The sequence below is a fragment of the Pseudophryne corroboree genome, chromosome 4, assembly GCF_028390025.1.
Source record: "Pseudophryne corroboree isolate aPseCor3 chromosome 4, aPseCor3.hap2, whole genome shotgun sequence".
Taxonomy (NCBI): domain Eukaryota; kingdom Metazoa; phylum Chordata; class Amphibia; order Anura; family Myobatrachidae; genus Pseudophryne; species Pseudophryne corroboree.
In genome coordinates this window covers 489,013,414-489,033,594 of record NC_086447.1, presented here as the reverse complement: position 1 = coordinate 489,033,594, position 20,181 = coordinate 489,013,414, and the positions used below count along the sequence as shown (strand labels likewise).

Sequence of the window (20,181 nt, the reverse complement as noted above, 5' to 3'; positions counted from 1 at the left end):
TTACTTTCTTCATAGTAAAGTTACTTGGCGCAGTCGCAGTGCGAACATTGCGCATGCGTACTAAGCGGATTTTCACTGCGATGCGATGAAAAATACCGAGCGAACAACTCGGAATGAGGGCCACAGATTGCACATCTGAGGGGAATGCTAATATCTTAATAACACGTGGCACAGCCACATATCCCGAGTAAAACAATCAATGCTTACGATCTTTCAACCAATTAGACAGTGAAGTCTGCACTAATGTATTCTTTCTTTATAAAGATATTGTTCTGAAAAAATGTAAACAAGCAGACACAGGGGGTAATTCCAAGTTGATCGTAGCAGGATTTTTGATAGCAACTGGGCAAAACCATGTGCACTGCAGGGGAGGCAGATATAACATGTGCAGAAAGAGTTAGATTTGGGTGGGTTATATTGTTTCTGTGCAGGGTAAATACTGGCTGCTTTATTTTTACACTGCAAATTAGATTGCAGATTGAACACACCACACCCAAATCTAACTCTCTCTGCACATGTTATATCTGCCCAGTGGCGTCATGAGGGGGGTGCGGGGGGTGCGGCCCGCACCCGGGTGTCACCCTTCAATGGGGTGACACCAAAAAGAGCTGCTTACACACACCCCATCCCAACTACTGACTTGACAGACATGCCCGCGGCAGCACCGACACCCACTGCTTCCTGGGGCACCAAGATCACGCAATCCCCGCTGACTGATGAGCCGGACTGTCAATTAATTCACCGCCGCGGCACCGCTGGGTCCGTCCTGCTGCAGTCTCTGGAAACGATGCCGGGTGCTGTACGTCACTCCCTCGTGACGTCATCGCGCACTCCGGCACCGCATACCATTCTGGAATGGACAACGGGAGGAGGCTTGAGTGCTGCTGCTGCTGCACCGTTAGAATAGGAAGGACCTGGACATACATTTCCGCAGTCTATCCCCCTCAGCTGACAGAACACACTGCCAACTAAAGGTATATTACAAAAGTGTGTGGCAGTGTAGGATAGATAAGGGGTAGATGTGTATATACATTATATAAGGGGATGGTGTGGGGCTGATGTGCTAAAAGTATATAACTGGTGGGGTCTGATGGACATAAAATATATTAGGGGTGGGTTAATGGGCAAAAAATAGGAGTGGAGGGTGATGGATATAAAATATATAAAGGGCTTGGGTAATAATGAGCATAAAAAATATAAGGGGGAGTATAAAATTCTAAATAAATATAAGTGAAGGGGAATACGGGGCACAAAATGACTAAATATATATATACGGAAAGGGGTGGGAGGGTCTTCAAGCACAACTACTGTGGGCATTGTAATGTGAATAAGATCGTATGCTATTGTGTGCTATGGTGTGGCGTTAATTTGAATTGGGGGTACTATTGGTGGTGTGCATCGGCACGCACTGTCCCTTTATTGCATATGGATAGAGGGCGCAAATTTCTCATTTGCTGGGAGCACCAAACATTCTAACACTGGCCCCTGCTCTCAGGGTTTCTGCATGGACTGATACAAGAGTAGGTCGATAGGGTGGGGGGTGACACCATGAGTTACAACACCGGGTGACACCAACCCTAGTGACGCCTCTGTATCTGCCTCCCCTGCAGTGCACATGGTTTTGCCCAGTTGCTATCAAAAATCCTGCTGCGATCAACTTGGAATTACCCCCACAGTGCAGACTGTTGGGATAAAGAATCATAGATGATTTATTGGTTCTATTCACATAAATAGTATTAAACACTGCATATCATCCTCAAATAGCATGTACATAGGCCCTCATTCCGAGTTGTTCGCTCGCAAGGCGATTTTAGCAGAGTTACACACGCTAAGCCGCCGCCTACTGGGAGTGAATCTTAGCTTCTTAAAATTGCGAACGATGTATTCGCAATATTGCGATTACAAACTACTTAGCAGTTTCAGAGTAGCTTCAACCTTACTCGGCATCTGCGATCAGTTCAGTGCTTGTCGTTCCTGGTTTGACGTCACAAACACACCCAGCGTTCGGCCAGACACTCCTCCGTTTCTCCAGCCACTCCCGCGTTTTTTCCGGAAACGGTAGCGTTTTTATCCACACGCCCATAAAACGCCGTGTTTCCGCCCAGTAACACCCATTTCCTGTCAATCACATTACGATCACCGGAGCGAAGAAAAAGCCGTGAGTAAAAATACTATCTTCATAGCAAAATTACTTGGCGCAGTCGCAGTGCGAACATTGCGCATGCGTACTAAGCAGAAAAACGCTGCGATGCGAAGAAAAATACCGAGCGAACGACTCGGAATGAGGGCCATAGTCCAGATCCAAATGTACTTCTCAATGCACGGCGGCGATGCTTTTGCATTCGCTGAGTAGCTACCTGCCTGCGCAGCCTAGGTAATATCATGCAGTTGCTGTGGCCCGCCCCCGCAACAGTTCGGATACGCCTGCGTTGTCTGGACCGCACCCCAACAACGGCATTCTACTGTGTGTATTATATGTAAGCGGCACTACTACTGTGTGTATTATATGTAAGCGGCACTACTACTGTGGGCATTATGTGTAAGTGCAGGGTTGGTTCTACCATTAGGCAGCTGCTTAGGGTGCCAGTATCTGAGTGGGCTGCCCTGAGTCTGCTTATCACAAATTTAAGGATAACTCCGTGAGATGCATCCCTGTAAAACTTAATTTAGACGGTAGCTGTTGAACTTCTAAGATGCTGCCTACATACTTTCATCTGACAGACTGGAAAATGTGTACTGGTTTGTGGTTTTGGTCGGGGGGGGGGGGGGTTTGGGGGGGCGGTTAAAAGCAGGCTGAAGTTTTGCCTAGGGTGTCGAGAAACCTTGCACCGGCCCTGAGTACCTGAGAATTAAGGTTAATTTTGAAGCTGTATTATTAATATTTTGAAGCACCTACAGTAGCTTTCAGTGCAATTAATCATTTGTTTTCTGTAGTCCATCTCATATTAGCAAAAGTTAATTTGTATTTAAAATAGACATAAAAATAAACATAAACAAATATTACTTTAATAGTAGAAACTTTTATAACATAGCACTCTATTCAGATGAAATACAAAGAGATACTATCGAGATGGGTACACATACACCTCTCTTTAAAACATGCCTAATAGTCCTGTATGGCACACAATGAAAATTGTGACTAAGCTGCGCCATGCATCCTTTTCGCCCAATCAATTTGCCTCTATCTTTTTGCACTGCTAATGAGATAAAGCACAACATATGTGTACCCTGTACACCACTATTGCCTTTGTGTGCTATATTTGTGTAAAAAAGCCTGAGAAGGCAAGAGACCTTTATTTGATTTACTTCAATACAACAAACAACATCCAGCTCGCAAAGCCCAACATTTTCCTCTGGAAACATTCAGTTTAACAGCTCTCTCAATTTAGAATGATTCTAAAGAATATTTACATCAAATATAAATTACATTTTGAATTTACTGACACAAAGAATAATTAATATTGCCATCAAATAAAATAAAATTGATTTGTTGTTCTAACAGTCATATGAATTTTATGTTTATAAACATTGCCTATTAATTCCTACTGTACTGTATGACATCTGTTAGTTTCTTTTAAAGCAAATCCCCAGTTTCTCACTTTTCACTGGAACTCCAACCTAAGCACCAGTCAGACAAAGTAGTTCACCCCTCCTGCACGACACTTCAGCTGGCTGTATTATTGCAGTTTAGCTTCCTGGAGAATTTAGAATGTGACTGAGAGTCAGCCAGAGTGCTGCTGAGTGCACTTCATTGGATGGTGCCACATTCAGAATCTCACAGACAGGGTGTAGGTTATTATTGTGTACAGAATGACAAATCCCAAGGAGTAACTCTTTGTGAGAGAATGTGGTAAATATTATTAATGAAATGATGTAGACATTTAGAAAAATTAGTTTGTTAATTATAGTGATCCATTTTAAATATAATATATATTCATGGCAAAGGCTGTGAATACTTATGTACATGTGATTTCTTAGTTTTTTATTTTTAATACATTTGCAGAAATCTAAAGAAAAACTTTTCTCTGACGTCCTAGTGGATGCTGGGTACTCCGTAAGGACCATGGGGTATAGACGGGCTCCGCAGGAGACTGGGCACTCTTAAAAGAAAGATTAGGTACTATATCTGGTGTGCACTGGCTCCTCCCTCTATGCCCCTCCTCCAGACCTCAGTTAGTATCTGTGCCCGGCCAGAGCTGGATGCACCCTAGGGGCTCTCCTGAGCTTCCTAGAAAAGAAAGTATTTGTTAGGTTTTTTATTTTCAGTGAGATCTGCTGGCAACAGACTCACTGCTACGTGGGACTGAGGGGAGAGAAGCGAACCTACCTGCTTGCAGCTAGCTTGGGCTTCTAAGGCTACTGGACACCATTAGCTCCAGAGGGATCGAACACAGGCCCAGTCCTCGGTCGTCCGGTCCCGGAGCCGCGCCGCCGTCCCCCTTGCAGAGCCAGAAGAACGAAGAGAAGTTGAAAATCGGCGGCTGAAGACTCCGGTCTTCATTAAGGTAGCGCACAGCACTGCAGCTGTGCGCCATTGCTCCCTTAGCACACCACACACTCCGGTCACTGATGGGTGCAGGGCGCTGGGGGGGGGGGGGCGCCCTGGGCAGCAATTAGATTACCTTACTTGGCGAAAAGCACATAATACAGTCTGAAAAACTGTGTATGTGCATTAACCCCCGCCATTAAAGTACATAAAAGGACAGAAGCCCGCCGCTGAGGGGGCCGGGCCTTCTTCCTCAGCACACCGGCGCCATTTTCCCTTCACAGCTCAGCTGGAAGGAAGCTCCCCAGGCTCTCCCCTGCAGTATCCTGGTACACAAAGGGTAAAAAAAAAGAGGGGGGGGACATAAATTTAGGCGCAAAACTGTGTATATAAGCTGCTATAGGGGAAAAATCACTCAGTATAGTGTACATCCCTGTATTATATAGCGCTGTGGTCTGTGCTGGCATTCTCTCTCTGTCTCTCCAAAGGGCCTGGTGGGGGAACTGTCTTCAAATAGAGCATCCCCTGTGTGTGTGGTGTGTCGGTACGCGTGTGTCGACATGTCTGAGGTAAAAGGCTCCTCTAAGGAGGTGATAGAGCGGATATGTGTGTGGGAGGGTGTCTCCGTCGACAACGCCGACACCTGTTTGGATATGTGTAAGTGCTGAGGTAAAATTATTGCACAAAAGGTTAGGGAACAGAAAGGAAATCTACCCTGGTCTGTCCCTATGTCACGGAGTCCTTCAGAGTCTCTCTATGTTCACTATCCAAAATAACAAAGTATCGACACGGAGTTTAACTCCACTGTCGACTACGATAATGCAAAGTTACAGCCAAGAGGGCTAAAAGATATTCAATATATGATTATTGGAATAAAAGATGATTTGCATATCACTGATGACTCATCTGTCCCTGACACGAGAGTACACATGTTAAGGGGAAGAATGCTGAGGTAAATTTCCCTCCTCTCATGAGGAAAAAGAGCTGGAAAAAAGACGGCAGCTTCCCACAAGAGAATTCTCAGGCTGTATCCTTTCCCCACTAGGACCAGGATGTGTTGAGAATCTTCCCCTTGGGTGTCCTGTTTGCACTAGCTATTCTCAGGGATCCTGCAGATAGTGTGCACATTCTAGTATACTACCCAGACCGGCGATTGTGTCAGCATGGGTTTATAGCGCTGTGGCAGCGTGGACAGGTACCTTATCAGCAGAGATTGAGACCCTAGTATGCATATAAATATTTTAAGATGCTGTCTTAAGTGATAGATATATAATTATAAAGCATGCCCAAAGGGACATGAGTATACTGGGTCCTAGAGACAAAAGCTATGTCGATTTCTGCTTGACGTGTCCTGTAGAATATACATTGGACAGATGATGCCGACTTAAGAGGCATATGGAAGGCTGAGGATTGTGTGGAGAAAGGTTCTCGGGCCTGGTCTCCACAGCTATAGCTGGTAATTCTGATATTTTGCCTTATATTCCTGCACAGCCTAGGAAAGCACGACATTATTAAATGCAGCTTTTCGAATAAAGAAACAAGAAAGTCTGAGGTGCGTCCTTTCTTGTCAGAGCCGGGGGCAGAGGAAAGAAGCTGTACAACACAGCTAGTCCCCAGGAACAGAAGTCCTCCCCGGCCTCTACAAAAATCCACCGCATGTCGCTGGGGCTCCACAGGCGGAGCTAGGCCCGGTGGGGACACGCCTTCATAAGTTCAGCCACAAGTGGGTTCACTCCCTGTTAGATCCCTGGGCAATAGAAATTGTATCGCAGGGATACAGGCTGGACTGTGAGAAGATGCCCCCTCACCGAGGACCCGGCGGGCTTCCCCCCAAGAGAGGGAGCCAGTGTTAACTGCAATTCGTAAATTGTATCTTCAACAGGTGGTGGTCAAGGGTCCCCTCCTTCAACAAGAGGGTGTTATATTCGACCATGTTATAATCCCGAAACCAGACGGTTCGGTTAGACCCATATTGTATTAAAATCCCTGAACATATACCTGAAAAGGTTCAGGTTCAAGATGGAAAGAGCGGTCATTGCAAGCCTGAAATGAATCGGGACATAAGGGATGCATAACTTTGTGTCCCCATTTATCCACCTCATCAGGCGTACCTCAGAATTGCGGTACGGGATTGTCATTACCAATTTCACCAAGGTAATGGCGGATATGATGGTGCTCCTGCGGAAGCAAGGTGTCACTATTATCACATACTTGGATGATCTCCTCATAAAAGCGAGATCAAGAGAGCAGTTGCTGGACAGCGTATCACCTTCTCTGGAAGTGAAACGGCAACACGACTGGATTCTATATATTCCGAAGTCGCAGTTGGTTCCTACAGCTCATCTGCCTCGCCTAGGCATGATCCTAGACACAGACCAGAAGAGGGTTTATCTCCCGATAGAGAGAGCTCAGGAGCTCATGACACTGGTCAGGAATCCATTAAAAACCAAAACAGGTGTCAGTGCATCACTGCACTCGAGTCCTGGGAAGGATGATGGCATCATACGAGGCCATCCCCTTCGGCTGGTTCCATGCAAGGACAATGGGACTTACTGGACAAGTGGTCCGGATCACATCTTCAGATGCATCGGTTAATCACCCTATCCCCCAGGGCCAGGGTGTCTCTCCTGTGGTGGCTGTGGAGTGCTCACCTTCTCGAGGGCCGCAGATTCGGCATTCAGGACTGGGTCCTGGTGACCACGGATGCAAGCCTCCAAGGGTGGGGGGCAGTTACACAGGGAAGAAAATTCCAAGGTTTGTGGTCAAGCCAACAGACTTGCCTTCACATCAATATCCTGGAACTAAGGGCCATATACAACGCCCTAAGTCAAGTGGAGTTCCTGCTTCGCGACCAACCGGTTCTGATCCAGTCAGACCGCAGGCGCTCATGTAAACCGCCAGGGCGGCACAAGGAGCAGGGTGGCGAGGGTAGAAGCCACCAGAATTCTTCGCTGGGCGGAGAATCAAGTAAGCGCACTGTCAGCAGTGTTCATTCCGGGAGTGGACACGACCTCCACCCGGGAAAGTGGTGACTTCATCATCAAGTCTTCACGCGGTTTTGCAAATTGATGGAAACTGCCTCAGGTGGACTACATGGCGTCCCACCTCAATAAAAGATAAAAAAGGTTTTACGCTGGGTCAAGGGACTCTCAGGCGATAGCTGTGGTCGCACTAGTAACACCGTGGGTGTTCCAGTCGGTCTATATATTCCCTCCTCTTCCTCTCAGACCCAAGGGCTGAGAATTGTAATAAACGGAGGAGTGTGAACAATATTCTTTGCTCCGGATTGGCCAAGAAGGACTCGGTACCTGGAACTGCAAGAAATGCTCTCAGAGGACCCATGGCCTCTGCCTCTCAGTCAGGACATGTTGCAACAGGGACCCTGTCTGATCCAAGACTTACCGCGGCTGCATTGGACGGCATGGCGGTTGAACGCCGGATCCTAGCGGAAAAGGGCATTCCGGATGCAGTTATTCCTACGCTGATAAAGGCTAGGAAAGACGTGACAGCAAGACTTTTTCACTGTATATGGCGAAAATAGGTTGCTTGGTGTGTGGCCGGGAAGGCCCTACAGAGGAATTCCAGGGGGGTCGATTCCTGCACTTCCTACAGTCAGGAGTGACTATGGGCCTAAAATTAGGATCCATAAAGGCCAAGATTTCGGCCCTATCCCTTTTTCTCTCAAAAAGAACTGGCTTCACTGCCTGAAGTTCGGACGTTGTTACAGGGGTGCTGCATATTCAGCCCCTTTTGTGCCTCCAGTGGCACCTTGGGATCTTAACGTGTGTTGGATTCCTAAAATCCCACTGGTTTGAGCCACTTAAGACCGTGGAGCTAAAATATCTCACGTGGAAAGTGGTCATGCTTTTGGCCTTAGCTTGGACTAGGCGTGTGTCAGAATTGGCGGCTTTGTCATGTAAAAGCCCATATCTGACCTTCCATATGGAAAGGGCAGAATGGAGGACTCGTCCCCAATTTCTCCCTAAGGTGGTATCATCGTTTCATTTGAACCAACCTATTGTGGTGCCTGGGGCTACTAGGGACATGGAGGATTCCAAGTTGCTGGACGTAGTCCGGGCCCTGAAACTTTATGTTTCCAGGACGGCTAGAGTCAGAAAAACTGACTCGCTATTTATCCTGCATGCACCCAACAAGCTGGGTGCTCCTGCTTCAAAGCAGACTATTGCTCGCTGGATCTGTAGCACGATTCAGCTTGCACATTCTGCGGCTGGACTGCCGCATCCTAAATTAGTAAAAGCCCATTCCACGAGGAAGGTGGGCTCTTTTTGGGCGGCTGCCCGAGGGGTCTCGGCTTTACAACTTTGCCGAGCTGCTACTTGGTCGGGTTCAAACACTTTTGCAAAATTCTACAAGTTTGATACCCTGGCTGAGGAGGACCTTGAGTTTGCTCATTCGGTGCTGCAGAGTCATCCGCACTCTCCCGCCCGTTTGGGAGCTTTGGTATAATCCCCATGGTCCTTACGGAGTACCCAGCATCCACTAGGACGTCAGAGAAAATAAGAATTTACTCACCGGTAATTCTATTTCTCGTAGTCCGTAGTGGATGCTGGGAGCCAGTCCCAAGTGCGGACTCTCTGCAATACATGTATATAGTTATTGCTTAACTAAAGGGTTATTGTATGAGCCATCTGTTGAGAGAGGCTCAGTTGTTGTTCATACTGTTAACTGGGTATAGTTATCACGAGTTGTACGGTGTGATTGGTGTGGCTGGTATGAGTCTTACCCTGGATTCCAAATCCTTTCCTAGTAATGTCAGCTCTTCCGGGCACAGTTTCCCTAACTGAGGTCTGGAGGAGGGGCATAGAGGGAGGAGCCAGTGCACACCAGATATAGTACCTAATCTTTCTTTTAAGAGTGCCCAGTCTCCTGCGGAGCCCGTCTATACCCCATGGTCCTTACGGAGTACCCAGCATCCACTACGGACTACGAGAAATAGAATTACCGGTGAGTAAATTCTTATTTTTTCACATTGTCATTATGGGGTATTGTGTGTAGAATTTGGAGGGAACATTTTTTTTTCCTAGTAACAGTAACAAAATGTGGAAAAAGTGAAGGGCTGTGAATACTTTCCGGATGCACTTTATGTGTGTACATTAGGCATATTATAGGGGGATTATGGTGTTTTCATATCTTGCTGTTTGTATTGTAGGATCTGATGATTGATCACGACCCTCAATATCTAATTGAACTTGATGGAAACAAGAAAGCAGATGAACTGTTTGTTGTAAGTTTCTGCTATCAAACTAGGAATCATAATACTATTATTATTATTATCATCATTATTATTATTACTAGTAAAGTCTGCCCACTGCTCCATCCACTCTTTGTCCGACCCCCTCACTGTCCACTGCTCCACCCTGTCCAGTCCCCTCCTCTGTCCCGTTCCCTTCTGTCCCCCGCTCCACTCCACCATGTCCCTCCTCCTGCTCTGTCCCACTCCTCTGCCTGCTCCTCTGAACCCACTCCATCGCCTTTCTGTCCCACTCCATTCCCGTTCTGTCCTGCCCTCGGCTGCACACCTACTGGTTCCCAGCGTGTCCTCTTTCTTATATCCAGCTGTTAGGATCTGTCCTAATAAAACAAAATGTCCAATACCAGGAGACGAATTTTAAAGCTGTACTTGGTCAGCAAAAAGTCACAGCAGTTACAGCAGACCTGTTGCACCAGAAGTGACAGCCATTAGAACGCCGGCGTGAGCCTTGGCTCACACTGCGCATGCATGTTGTAGACAGGACAGATTATTATATAGATCTGTAGTAGTAGTAGTAACAACAATAATTATACAAATTATCATCATAAAAAGATAAGCCTCTGCAGTTGCAGATATTGTTTTGAAATTCAGCAATTATAACCTAAGGAAAAATATATATTGTAACATCTTAACAATATTTTTCATAAAGTGCATGCTTAAAAGGTATTGCAAACATATACAGCCGAGCATTACATTACTTTTCTTCAGACCATCCCAAGTGCCCAACTACATAGATCCATAACGTGGACTATCTTGATGTGCTGCAGGTTGGAGTCTGGAGTTGTGTTGCATCAGAGCCAAGGACTTGTAGGGTTGTTGTTGCTGAGTAAGAAGAGTGGGGTTGTGTGGGAGGATGATGCTGACTGCAAGGAGGCAATTGCTACGGGAGCTGAATAAGCAAAACCAGCACAAAGGAAAACTATTTAGTTTAGATATATCATTTTATTAATAACTATAACCACTGACTGTAGGAAACTTCTAACAATAAAACATTAAATTCCTTTTGTTCAGCAGGAATGTCTTTATAACACCGTTTAATAATCCGGGTTTTTCTTCATTTCTAGAACTTAATCTTCGGCCCATTGTATATGTCAGAAAGGTATAATATTGTGTCAGTATTGCCACAGCCAGGGCCAGCCCCATGTCTACATGTACCCTGTGCAAGAATTTTTATATATAATATATATAAGCAAAGGGGCAGTGTGCCACAAAGGAACCAGGGGTAATTAGCTCGTCATCCCTGGGAAGTCATGCGTTCGGAGGATAAAATGGGTGGTTTACCTGCTTGTTGATTTCAGTGTCTTTTGCCTGTCAGTCTGGGAGTTAGAGGAGGAGTCTAGGGTATATAAGATCTCTTTAAGTCATTTGTCTGTATAATTAATCCCTAAACAGCTGGTTGGTAGCTAGAGAGAAGTTTATGTTAGCTAATGACAGGGCCCTGAACATTTTACTGGTCTGTAGTTATCCTGACTAAAATAAAAACTACTTATCACAAGTGGTGTCTGTCCATGCAATGCTAAGGGAAGCTAGTTTCTGCTTCCAAACCCACAGAGAAGCTTATAAGGAAATACTGAAAATGCTCGTGAGCAGGCAGTAGCAGAGTCAGCAGCAGCATTCAGTCAGTGCGTGCTTCCAGTACACAGCTTCTTTATCGCAATATTATATATAAATTTCATTGGTCTGTTTGTCTGTCCAGTTATGCATTCGGACACCACTACACTGATTGGGATGAAACCAAAGCTAGGTGATTCAGTAGCATCCTGGCCAGGTTTTAGGGGGTTGTGGTCCCGGTCGGACCTCACGACGGAATGCATCAGGCAGAATTTTGACACAGGGAGCCTGTTCTGGCCCTCTCACTGGATGGATTTGGAGGGGAAAAAAATCACAGAGTGGTAACATTGGATCCCAGAAGGAATATTAGGGCGTTGGGGCCCCGTTAGCAGGGCCGGCGCTTCCACTAGGCAGCTTTAGGCAGCTGCCTAGGGGCGGGAGACATGAAGGGGCGGGAGACATGAAGGGGCGGTCCGCTGATGCTGCCCTGAAAAAACAGTAGTTTCATAGGTGTGCAAACGGGTGCACACTCTAATGTAGAAACTAGAGCCGACCAGTGATTCATGTATGCGGCCGGGTACGCTCAGGTATCGCCGCGCCCGCCGCACACTTGATACCTGTCCCGGTCAGAGCCGACATCAAAGGGTGACGTCGTCCCGCCCTGACAGATAAGAGGACCCGCCGATGTGCACAGTGACAGGACCACCCTAGCCTGCGTGTGACAATCACCTTCCTCCCCGGATCGCACACAGCGCAGCTGAAGCAGATCATTCAAAGCAGCGTATAGGGAGAGAGGGCGCTTCTCTCCTACCCTACCTTCCCAGCAGCCCGTGCTGTTGTATCACTGCACTGAGCTGAGCGCACTGCGGGCAGCGGTCGGTCACTATGGGGAGAGCTGCCCTCCCTCCCCGTCATCAGATGCTCTAGTTCCCTCCTGCATTCAGCCTCCCGCTAGGAGGGTAGGCAAGCCTGGGTAAAAGTTTTTTCCCTGAGCCTCCTGCAAGTCCAGGAAAGCCGGAGGGCAGGGTGTGCAAGGGAGACGTCACACTGCCATAAGAGTCCTGCAGGGCAGTCTGAGCAGAGGCTCTTCACTTGTCGGCATCACGACAGCTGCTGCAGAACAGCAGAGTGGAGGCCCTTCAGTGCAGACTTCCCTGGCCTGATCTCCTTCCCCCAGGATTATTTTTTTTTTCCTGGTTACAGCAGCAGCACCATCCAGAAGCTAAGGCTCCGCCCCCTTCCGAAACTCCGCCCCTCCCACGGCCCGCGATTTCCAATTCCTCCCCTCCATCGCCAGCTATGTGGATCCAGCACAGAGCTAGTGTACTCACTATTTACAAACTTAGTCACCAATATGATATCTAGATAGCATCATCTTATTGTCAGTGCATGGGTCCAGTGTATGTCCATTAAAGTTACATTATGTGTTAGACAGGGTCAGACTGGCCATTAGTTTTGCTTTGGGGCAAGCCCCAGTGGATATTTAAATGAAATACATTTGAATTATGGCCCCTACACAGTGGCCGATATATCAGCCGTTCTCTTGAACGGCCAATATATATTGCGGGACCATCGGCCAGTATGTACACGCGATACATCTGTGAACTCCGTTGTTCAAAGACGTATCGCGTCGGCCCCGCAGCACAGCCGACGGCCAATATATCTACCGATATATTGGCGCATCGCTGTGTGTGTATGGGCAACCAGCCGGCAGCCCGTACACATGATGTGGCGGCCGGCGGTGATTGACAGCTGAACTGGGCGGGCGTGTGTACACGCCCATCCAGTTCATGACGTCAGTCCCCAACGGATCGGGCAGTGTGTATGCTCAACACACTGCCCGATCCGTCCATAGATATATCTGCCGATCAATTGATCGGCAGATATATCTACCAGTGAGTACCCACCATTAGGGAGATATTGCTGAGGTAGGTAAGCTGATGCCCATCAACAGCTACATGCAAGGAGCACAGGGATTAAACACAGTTTGGCAAATTCTGGGGTTATTGGTGTGCGGGGCCACCTCCCCGCCAGCCGACCCAATGTAGTGCGGTGCATGCAGCGGCCACCACCCACTATCAGGAGAACTGGCCCTGACTGAATCCCACTCGGCGGTCAGCACCTTGCGTGCCGATCAATTCTCTCAACAACCCGCCCCCTGCTGCCGGCCATTCTAAATGTGGTGTCGCCCATCAGCCAATCAGAACTTGCGGACCAGAAGCAGCGGCTCTTGATTGGCTGATGGACCGCAAGCTTTGATATGCTGACGGCCGGTGCCATGTTTCAAATGGCCACCACCGCAGGAGGCATCAGTGAGGAGGACAAGTAGCGGCAGCAAACCAGCAGCGGCGGCGATGGGCACTACTGGGGGATTATCTGTATCTGGCACCTCTGGTGGTATTTGTAACTGGCACTTCTGGGGAAATACTTAATGTGAATTTCAGCTCATACTGTGCGGGGTTAATGTGAATTTGGCTCATACTGTGTGGTGTAATGTGAATTTCAGCTCATACTGTGTGGCGTAATGTGATTTTCGGCTCATACTGTGGCGTAATGTGAATTTGGCTCATACTGTGTGGGGTAATGTGAATTTGGGCTCATACTGTGTGGTGTAATGTGAATTTGGCTCCTACTGTGTGGCGTAATGTGAATTTGGGCTCATACTGTGCATTTACAGTGCAGTGCCAGTCTGGAGGCACATGGAAACAAAAGTTTCAATTCTAAGTACATCCAAAGCACAGGGTGCTGCCCCGAGGACCTTTTCGCGATGGCACTGCTCGCACCCCATATTTATGGCCTTGTGTACTGTCCCGCCTACTTTGGTGTTGGCTCCGCCTACCATTGATTTGGTGCCACCCACATGTGGCCACTTCTAGAAATTTTTTTAGTTCCCAGTCCGTCCCTGCTGTCCACAGACAGATTGGTCTTATGCAGTTGGGGACAGCTCTGGTACATGAGCTGTTTAAGAACAGGTAGGGGCTCTAAGAGTAATTTGATTGCTGACTGCGCCTGTCCATATGTAGTGGGACTACAAGTCCCAGCAGATCTTGTCAGCTGAATGTGCTGGAACTTGTAGTGACATCACAGCTGGAGAGGCCATAACAAGCCAAGTACTGTACAGCAACATATAATGGTGTAGATATTGCGTATATATATATATATACATATATATGTATATATATATATATTTCTCTATCGTCCTAGTGGATGCTGGGGTTCCTGAAAGGACCATGGGGAATAGCGGCTCCGCAGGAGACAGGGCACAAAAGTAAAGCTTTCCGATCAGGTGGTGTGCACTGGCTCCTCCCCCTATGACCCTCCTCCAAGCCAGTTAGATTTTTGTGCCCGGCCGAGAAGGGTGCAATCTAGGTGGCTCTCCTAAAGAGCTGCTTAGAGAAAGTTTAGCTTAGGTTTTTTATTTTACAGTGAGTCCTGCTGGCAACAGGATCACTGCAACGAGGGACTTAGGGGAGAAGAAGTGAACTCACCTGCGTGCAGGATGGATTGGCTTCTTGGCTACTGGACATCAGCTCCAGAGGGACGATCACAGGTACAGCCTGGATGGTCACCGGAGCCTCGCCGCCGGCCCCCTTGCAGATGCTGAAACATGAAGAGGTCCAGAATCGGCGGCAGAAGACTCCTCAGTCTTCTAAAGGTAGCGCACAGCACTGCAGCTGTGCGCCATTTTCCTCTCAGCACACTTCACACGGCAGTCACTGAGGGTGCAGGGCGCTGGGAGGGGAGCGCCCTGGGAGGCAAATGAAAACCTATTTGGCTAAAAAATACCTCACATATAGCCTCCGGGGCTATATGGAGATATTTAACCCCTGCCAGAATACACTAAAGAGCGGGAGACGAGCCCGCCGGAAAAGGGGCGGGGCCTATCTCCTCAGCACACAGCGCCATTTTCCTTACACAGCTCCGCTGGTCAGGACGGCTCCCAGGTCTCTCCCCTGCACTGCACTACAGAAACAGGGTAAAACAAGAGAGGGGGGGCAAAATAGTGGCAAAAATTATATTATAAAAGCAGCTATACAGGGAGCACTTATTATAAGGCTATCCCTGTCATATATAGCGCTTTTGGTGTGTGCTGGCAAACTCTCCCTCTGTCTCCCCAAAGGGCTAGTGGGGTCCTGTCTTCGTTAAGAGCATTCCCTGTGTGTCTGCTGTGTGTCGGTACGTGTGTGTCGACATGTATGAGGACGATATTGGTGTGGAGGCGGAGCAATTGCCAAATATGGGGATGTCACCTCCTAGGGGGTCGACACCAGAATGGATGCCTTTATTTATGGAATTACGGGATAGTGTCAACACGCTAAAGCAGTCGTTTGTCGACATGAGACGGCCGGACAATCAGTTAGTGCCTGTCCAGGCGCCTCAAACACCGTCAGGGGCTGTAAAACGCCCTTTGCCTCAGTCGGTCGACACAGACCCAGACACAGGCACTGATTCCAGTGGCGACGGTGACGAATCAACCGTATTTTCCAGTAGGGCCACACGTTATATGATTTTGGCAATGAAGGAGGCGTTACATTTAGCTGATACTACTGGTACCACTAAACAGGGTATTATGTGGGGTGTGAAAAAACTACCTATAGTTTTTCCTGAATCAGAAGAACTAAATGATGTATGTGATGAAGCGTGGGTTGCCCCCGATAAAAAGATGCTAATTTCAAAGAAGTTATTAGCTTTATACCCTTTCCCGTCAGAGGTTAGGGCGCGCTGGGAAACACCTCCTAGGGTGGATAAGGCGCTCACACGCTTATCTAAACAAGTGGCGTTACCCTCTCCTGAGACGGCCGCACTTAAAGATCCAACAGATAGGAGGATGGAAAATATCCAAAAAAGTATATACACACATACAGGTGTTATACTACGACCAGCTATAGCGTCAGCCTGGATGTGCAGTGCTGGAGTAGTTTGGTCAGAGTCCCTGATTGAAAATATTGATACCCTGGATAGGGACAATGTTTTACTGTCTTTAGAGCAAATAAAGGATGCATTTCTTTATATGCGTGATGCACAGAGGGATATCTGCACACTGGCATCACGGGTAAGTGCTATGTCCATTTCGGCCAGAAGAAGTTTATGGACGCGACAGTGGTCAGGCGATGCGGACTCAAAACGGCATATGGAAGTTTTGCCGTATAAAGGGGAGGAGTTATTTGGAGTCGGTCTATCAGATTTGGTGGCCACGGCTACAGCCGGGAAATCCACCTTTTTACCTCAAGCTACTCCCCAACAGAAAAAGACACCGACTTTTCAACCGCAGTCCTTTCGTTCCTTTAAAAACAAGAGAGCAAAGGGATATTCATATCTGCCACAAGGCAGAGGAAGGGGGAAGAGACACCAACAGGCAGCTCCTTCCCAGGAACAGAAGCCCTCCCCCGCTTCTACAAAAGCCTCAGCATGACGCTGGGGCTTCTCAAGCGGACTCGGGGGCGGTGGGCGGTCGTCTCAAGCATTTCAGCGCGCAGTGGGCTCACTCGCAGGTAGATCCCTGGATCCTGCAGATAATATCTCAGGGGTACAGGTTGGAACTAGAGACAGATCCGCCTCGCCGTTTCCTGAAGTCTGCTTTACCAACGTCCCCCTCCGAAAGGGAGACGGTTTTGGAAGCCATTCACAAGCTGTACTCTCAGCAGGTGATAGTCAAGGTACCTCTTCTACAACAGGGAAAGGGGTATTATTCCACTCTATTTGTGGTACCGAAGCCGGACGGCTCGGTAAGACCTATTATAAATCTGAAGTCCTTGAACCTGTACATAAAGAAGTTCAAGTTCAAAATGGAGTCACTCAGAGCAGTGATAGCGAACCTGGAAGAAGGGGACTTTATGGTGTCCTTGGACATCAAGGATGCGTACCTCCACGTTCCAATTTACCCCTCACACCAGGGGTACCTCAGGTTCGTTGTACAAAACTGTCACTATCAGTTTCAGACGCTGCCGTTCGGATTGTCCACGGCACCTCGGGTCTTTACAAAGGTAATGGCCGAGATGATGATTCTTCTTCGAAGAAAAGGCGTATTAATTATCCCATACTTGGACGATCTCCTAATAAGGGCAAGGTCCAGAGAACAGCTAGAGAGGGGATTAGCACTGTCTCAAGAAGTGCTAAAACAGCACGGCTGGATTCTGAATATTCCAAAATCCCAGTTAATGCCGACAACTCGTCTGCTGTTCCTAGGGATGATTCTGGACACGGTTCAGAAAAAGGTTTTTCTCCCGGAGGCAAAAGCCAAGGAGTTGTCCGAGCTTGTCAGGAACCTCCTAAAACCAGGAAAGGTGTCTGTACATCAATGCACAAGAGTCCTGGGAAAAATGGTGGCTTCTTACGAAGCAATTCCATTCGGCAGATTCCATGCACGAATTTTCCAGAGGGATCTGTTAGACAAATGGTCAGGGTCGCATCTTCAGATGCACCAGCGGATAACCCTGTCTCCAAGGACAAGGGTATCTCTTCTGTGGTGGTTGCAGAGTGCTCATCTATTGGAGGGCCGCAGATTCGGCATACAGGATTGGATCCTGGTGACCACGGACGCCAGCCTGAGAGGCTGGGGAGCAGTCACACAAGGAAGAAACTTCCAGGGAGTGTGGACGAGCCTGGAAACGTCTCTTCACATAAACATTCTGGAACTAAGAGCAATCTACAATGCTCTAAGCCAGGCAGAACCTCTGCTTCAAGGAAAACCGGTGTTGATCCAGTCGGACAACATCACGGCAGTCGCCCATGTGAACAGACAGGGCGGCACAAGAAGCAGGAGTGCAATGGCAGAAGCTGCAAGGATTCTTCGCTGGGCAGAGAATCATGTGATAGCACTGTCAGCAGTGTTCATCCCGGGAGTGGACAACTGGGAAGCAGACTTCCTCAGCAGACACGACCTTCACCCGGGAGAGTGGGGACTTCATCCGGAAGTCTTCCACATGCTGGTAACCCGTTGGGAAAGACCAATGGTGGACATGATGGCGTCTCGCCTCAACAAAAAACTGGACAGGTATTGCGCCAGGTCAAGAGATCCGCAGGCAATAGCTGTGGACGCGCTGGTAACGCCTTGGGTGTACCAGTCGGTGTATGTGTTTCCTCCTCTGCCTCTCATACCAAAAGTATTGAGAATTATACGGCAAAGAGGCGTAAGAACGATACTAGTGGTTCCGGATTGGCCAAGAAGGACTTGGTACCCGGAACTTCAAGAGATGATCACGGAAGATCCGTGGCCTCTACCTCTAAGGAGGGACTTGCTTCAGCAGGGTCCCTGTCTGTTTCAAGACTTACCGCGGCTGCGTTTGACGGCATGGCGGTTGAACGCCGGATCCTAAAGGAAAAAGGCATGCCGGAAGAAGTCATTCCTACTTTGATTAAAGCAAGGAAGGAAGTAACCGTGCAACACTATCACCGCATTTGGCGAAGATATGTTGCGTGGTGCGAGGATCGGAGTGCTCCGACGGAGGAATTTCAACTGGGTCGATTCCTACATTTCCTGCAATCAGGATTGTCTATGGGTCTCAAATTGGGATCTATTAAGGTTCAAATTTCGGCCCTGTCGATTTTCTTTCAAAAAGAATTGGCTTCAGTTCCTGAAGTCCAGACTTTTGTTAAGGGAGTGCTGCATATACAGCCTCCTGTGGTGCCTCCAGTGGCACCGTGGGATCTCAATGTGGTTTTGGAATTTCTAAAATCTCATTGGTTTGAACCACTAAAAAAGGTGGATTTAAAATATCTCACATGGAAAGTGACCATGTTACTAGCCCTGGCTTCGGCCAGGAGAGTGTCAGAACTGGCAGCTTTATCTTACAAAAGCCCATATCTGATTTTCCATTCGGACAGGGCAGAACTGCGGACTCGTCCGCATTTTCTCCCTAAGGTGGTGTCAGCATTTCATCTGAACCAGCCTATTGTAGTGCCTGCGGCTACAAGTGACTTGGAGGACTCCAAGTTACTGGACGTTGTCAGAGCATTAAAAATATATATTGCAAGGACAGCTGGAGTCAGAAAATCTGACTCGTTGTTTATATTGTATGCACCCAACAAGATGGGTGCTCCTGCGTCTAAGCAGACGATTGCTCGTTGGATCTGTAGCACAATCCAACTTGCACATTCTGTGGCAGGCCTGCCACAGCCTAAATCTGTAAAGGCCCACTCCACAAGGAAGGTGGGCTCATCTTGGGCGGCTGCCCGAGGGGTCTCGGCATTACAACTTTGCCGAGCAGCTACGTGGTCAGGGGAGAACACGTTTGTAAAATTTTACAAATTTGATACTCTGGCTAAGGAGGACCTGGAGTTCTCTCATTCGGTGCTGCAGAGTCATCCGCACTCTCCCGCCCGTTTGGGAGCTTTGGTATAATCCCCATGGTCCTTTCAGGAACCCCAGCATCCACTAGGACGATAGAGAAAATAAGAATTTACTTACCGATAATTCTATTTCTCGGAGTCCGTAGTGGATGCTGGGCGCCCATCCCAAGTGCGGATTATCTGCAATAATTGTACATAGTTATTGTTAACTAATTCGGGTTATTGTTAAGAAGCCATCTTTCAGAGGCTCCTCTGTTATCATACTGTTAACTGGTTTTGATCACAAGTTGTACGGTGTGATTGGTGTGGCTGGTATGAGTCTTACCCGGGATTCAAAATTCCTCCCTTATTGTGTACGCTCGTCCGGGCACAGTACCTAACTGGCTTGGAGGAGGGTCATAGGGGGAGGAGCCAGTGCACACCACCTGATCGGAAAGCTTTACTTTTGTGCCCTGTCTCCTGCGGAGCCGCTATTCCCCATGGTCCTTTCAGGAACCCCAGCATCCACTACGGACTCCGAGAAATAGAATTATCGGTAAGTAAATTCTTATTTATTTATTTACTATTATTTAAAAAAAAAAAT

The 20,181-nt window shown here is 47.9% G+C and overlaps 1 protein-coding gene across 5 annotated transcripts in view; it reads left to right on the top strand.

The window, feature by feature from the left end:
* Nucleotides 1-20,181, top strand: part of AK9 (adenylate kinase 9) — a 406,441-nt gene that overhangs the window by 119,112 nt on the left and 267,148 nt on the right. For all 5 annotated transcript variants that reach the window (XM_063917113.1, XM_063917112.1, XM_063917116.1 and 2 more), the window contains exon 9: nt 9,657-9,731. In XM_063917113.1, the coding sequence (XP_063773183.1) occupies nt 9,657-9,731 (75 nt within the window). The remainder of the gene's footprint in view (nt 1-9,656; nt 9,732-20,181) is intronic.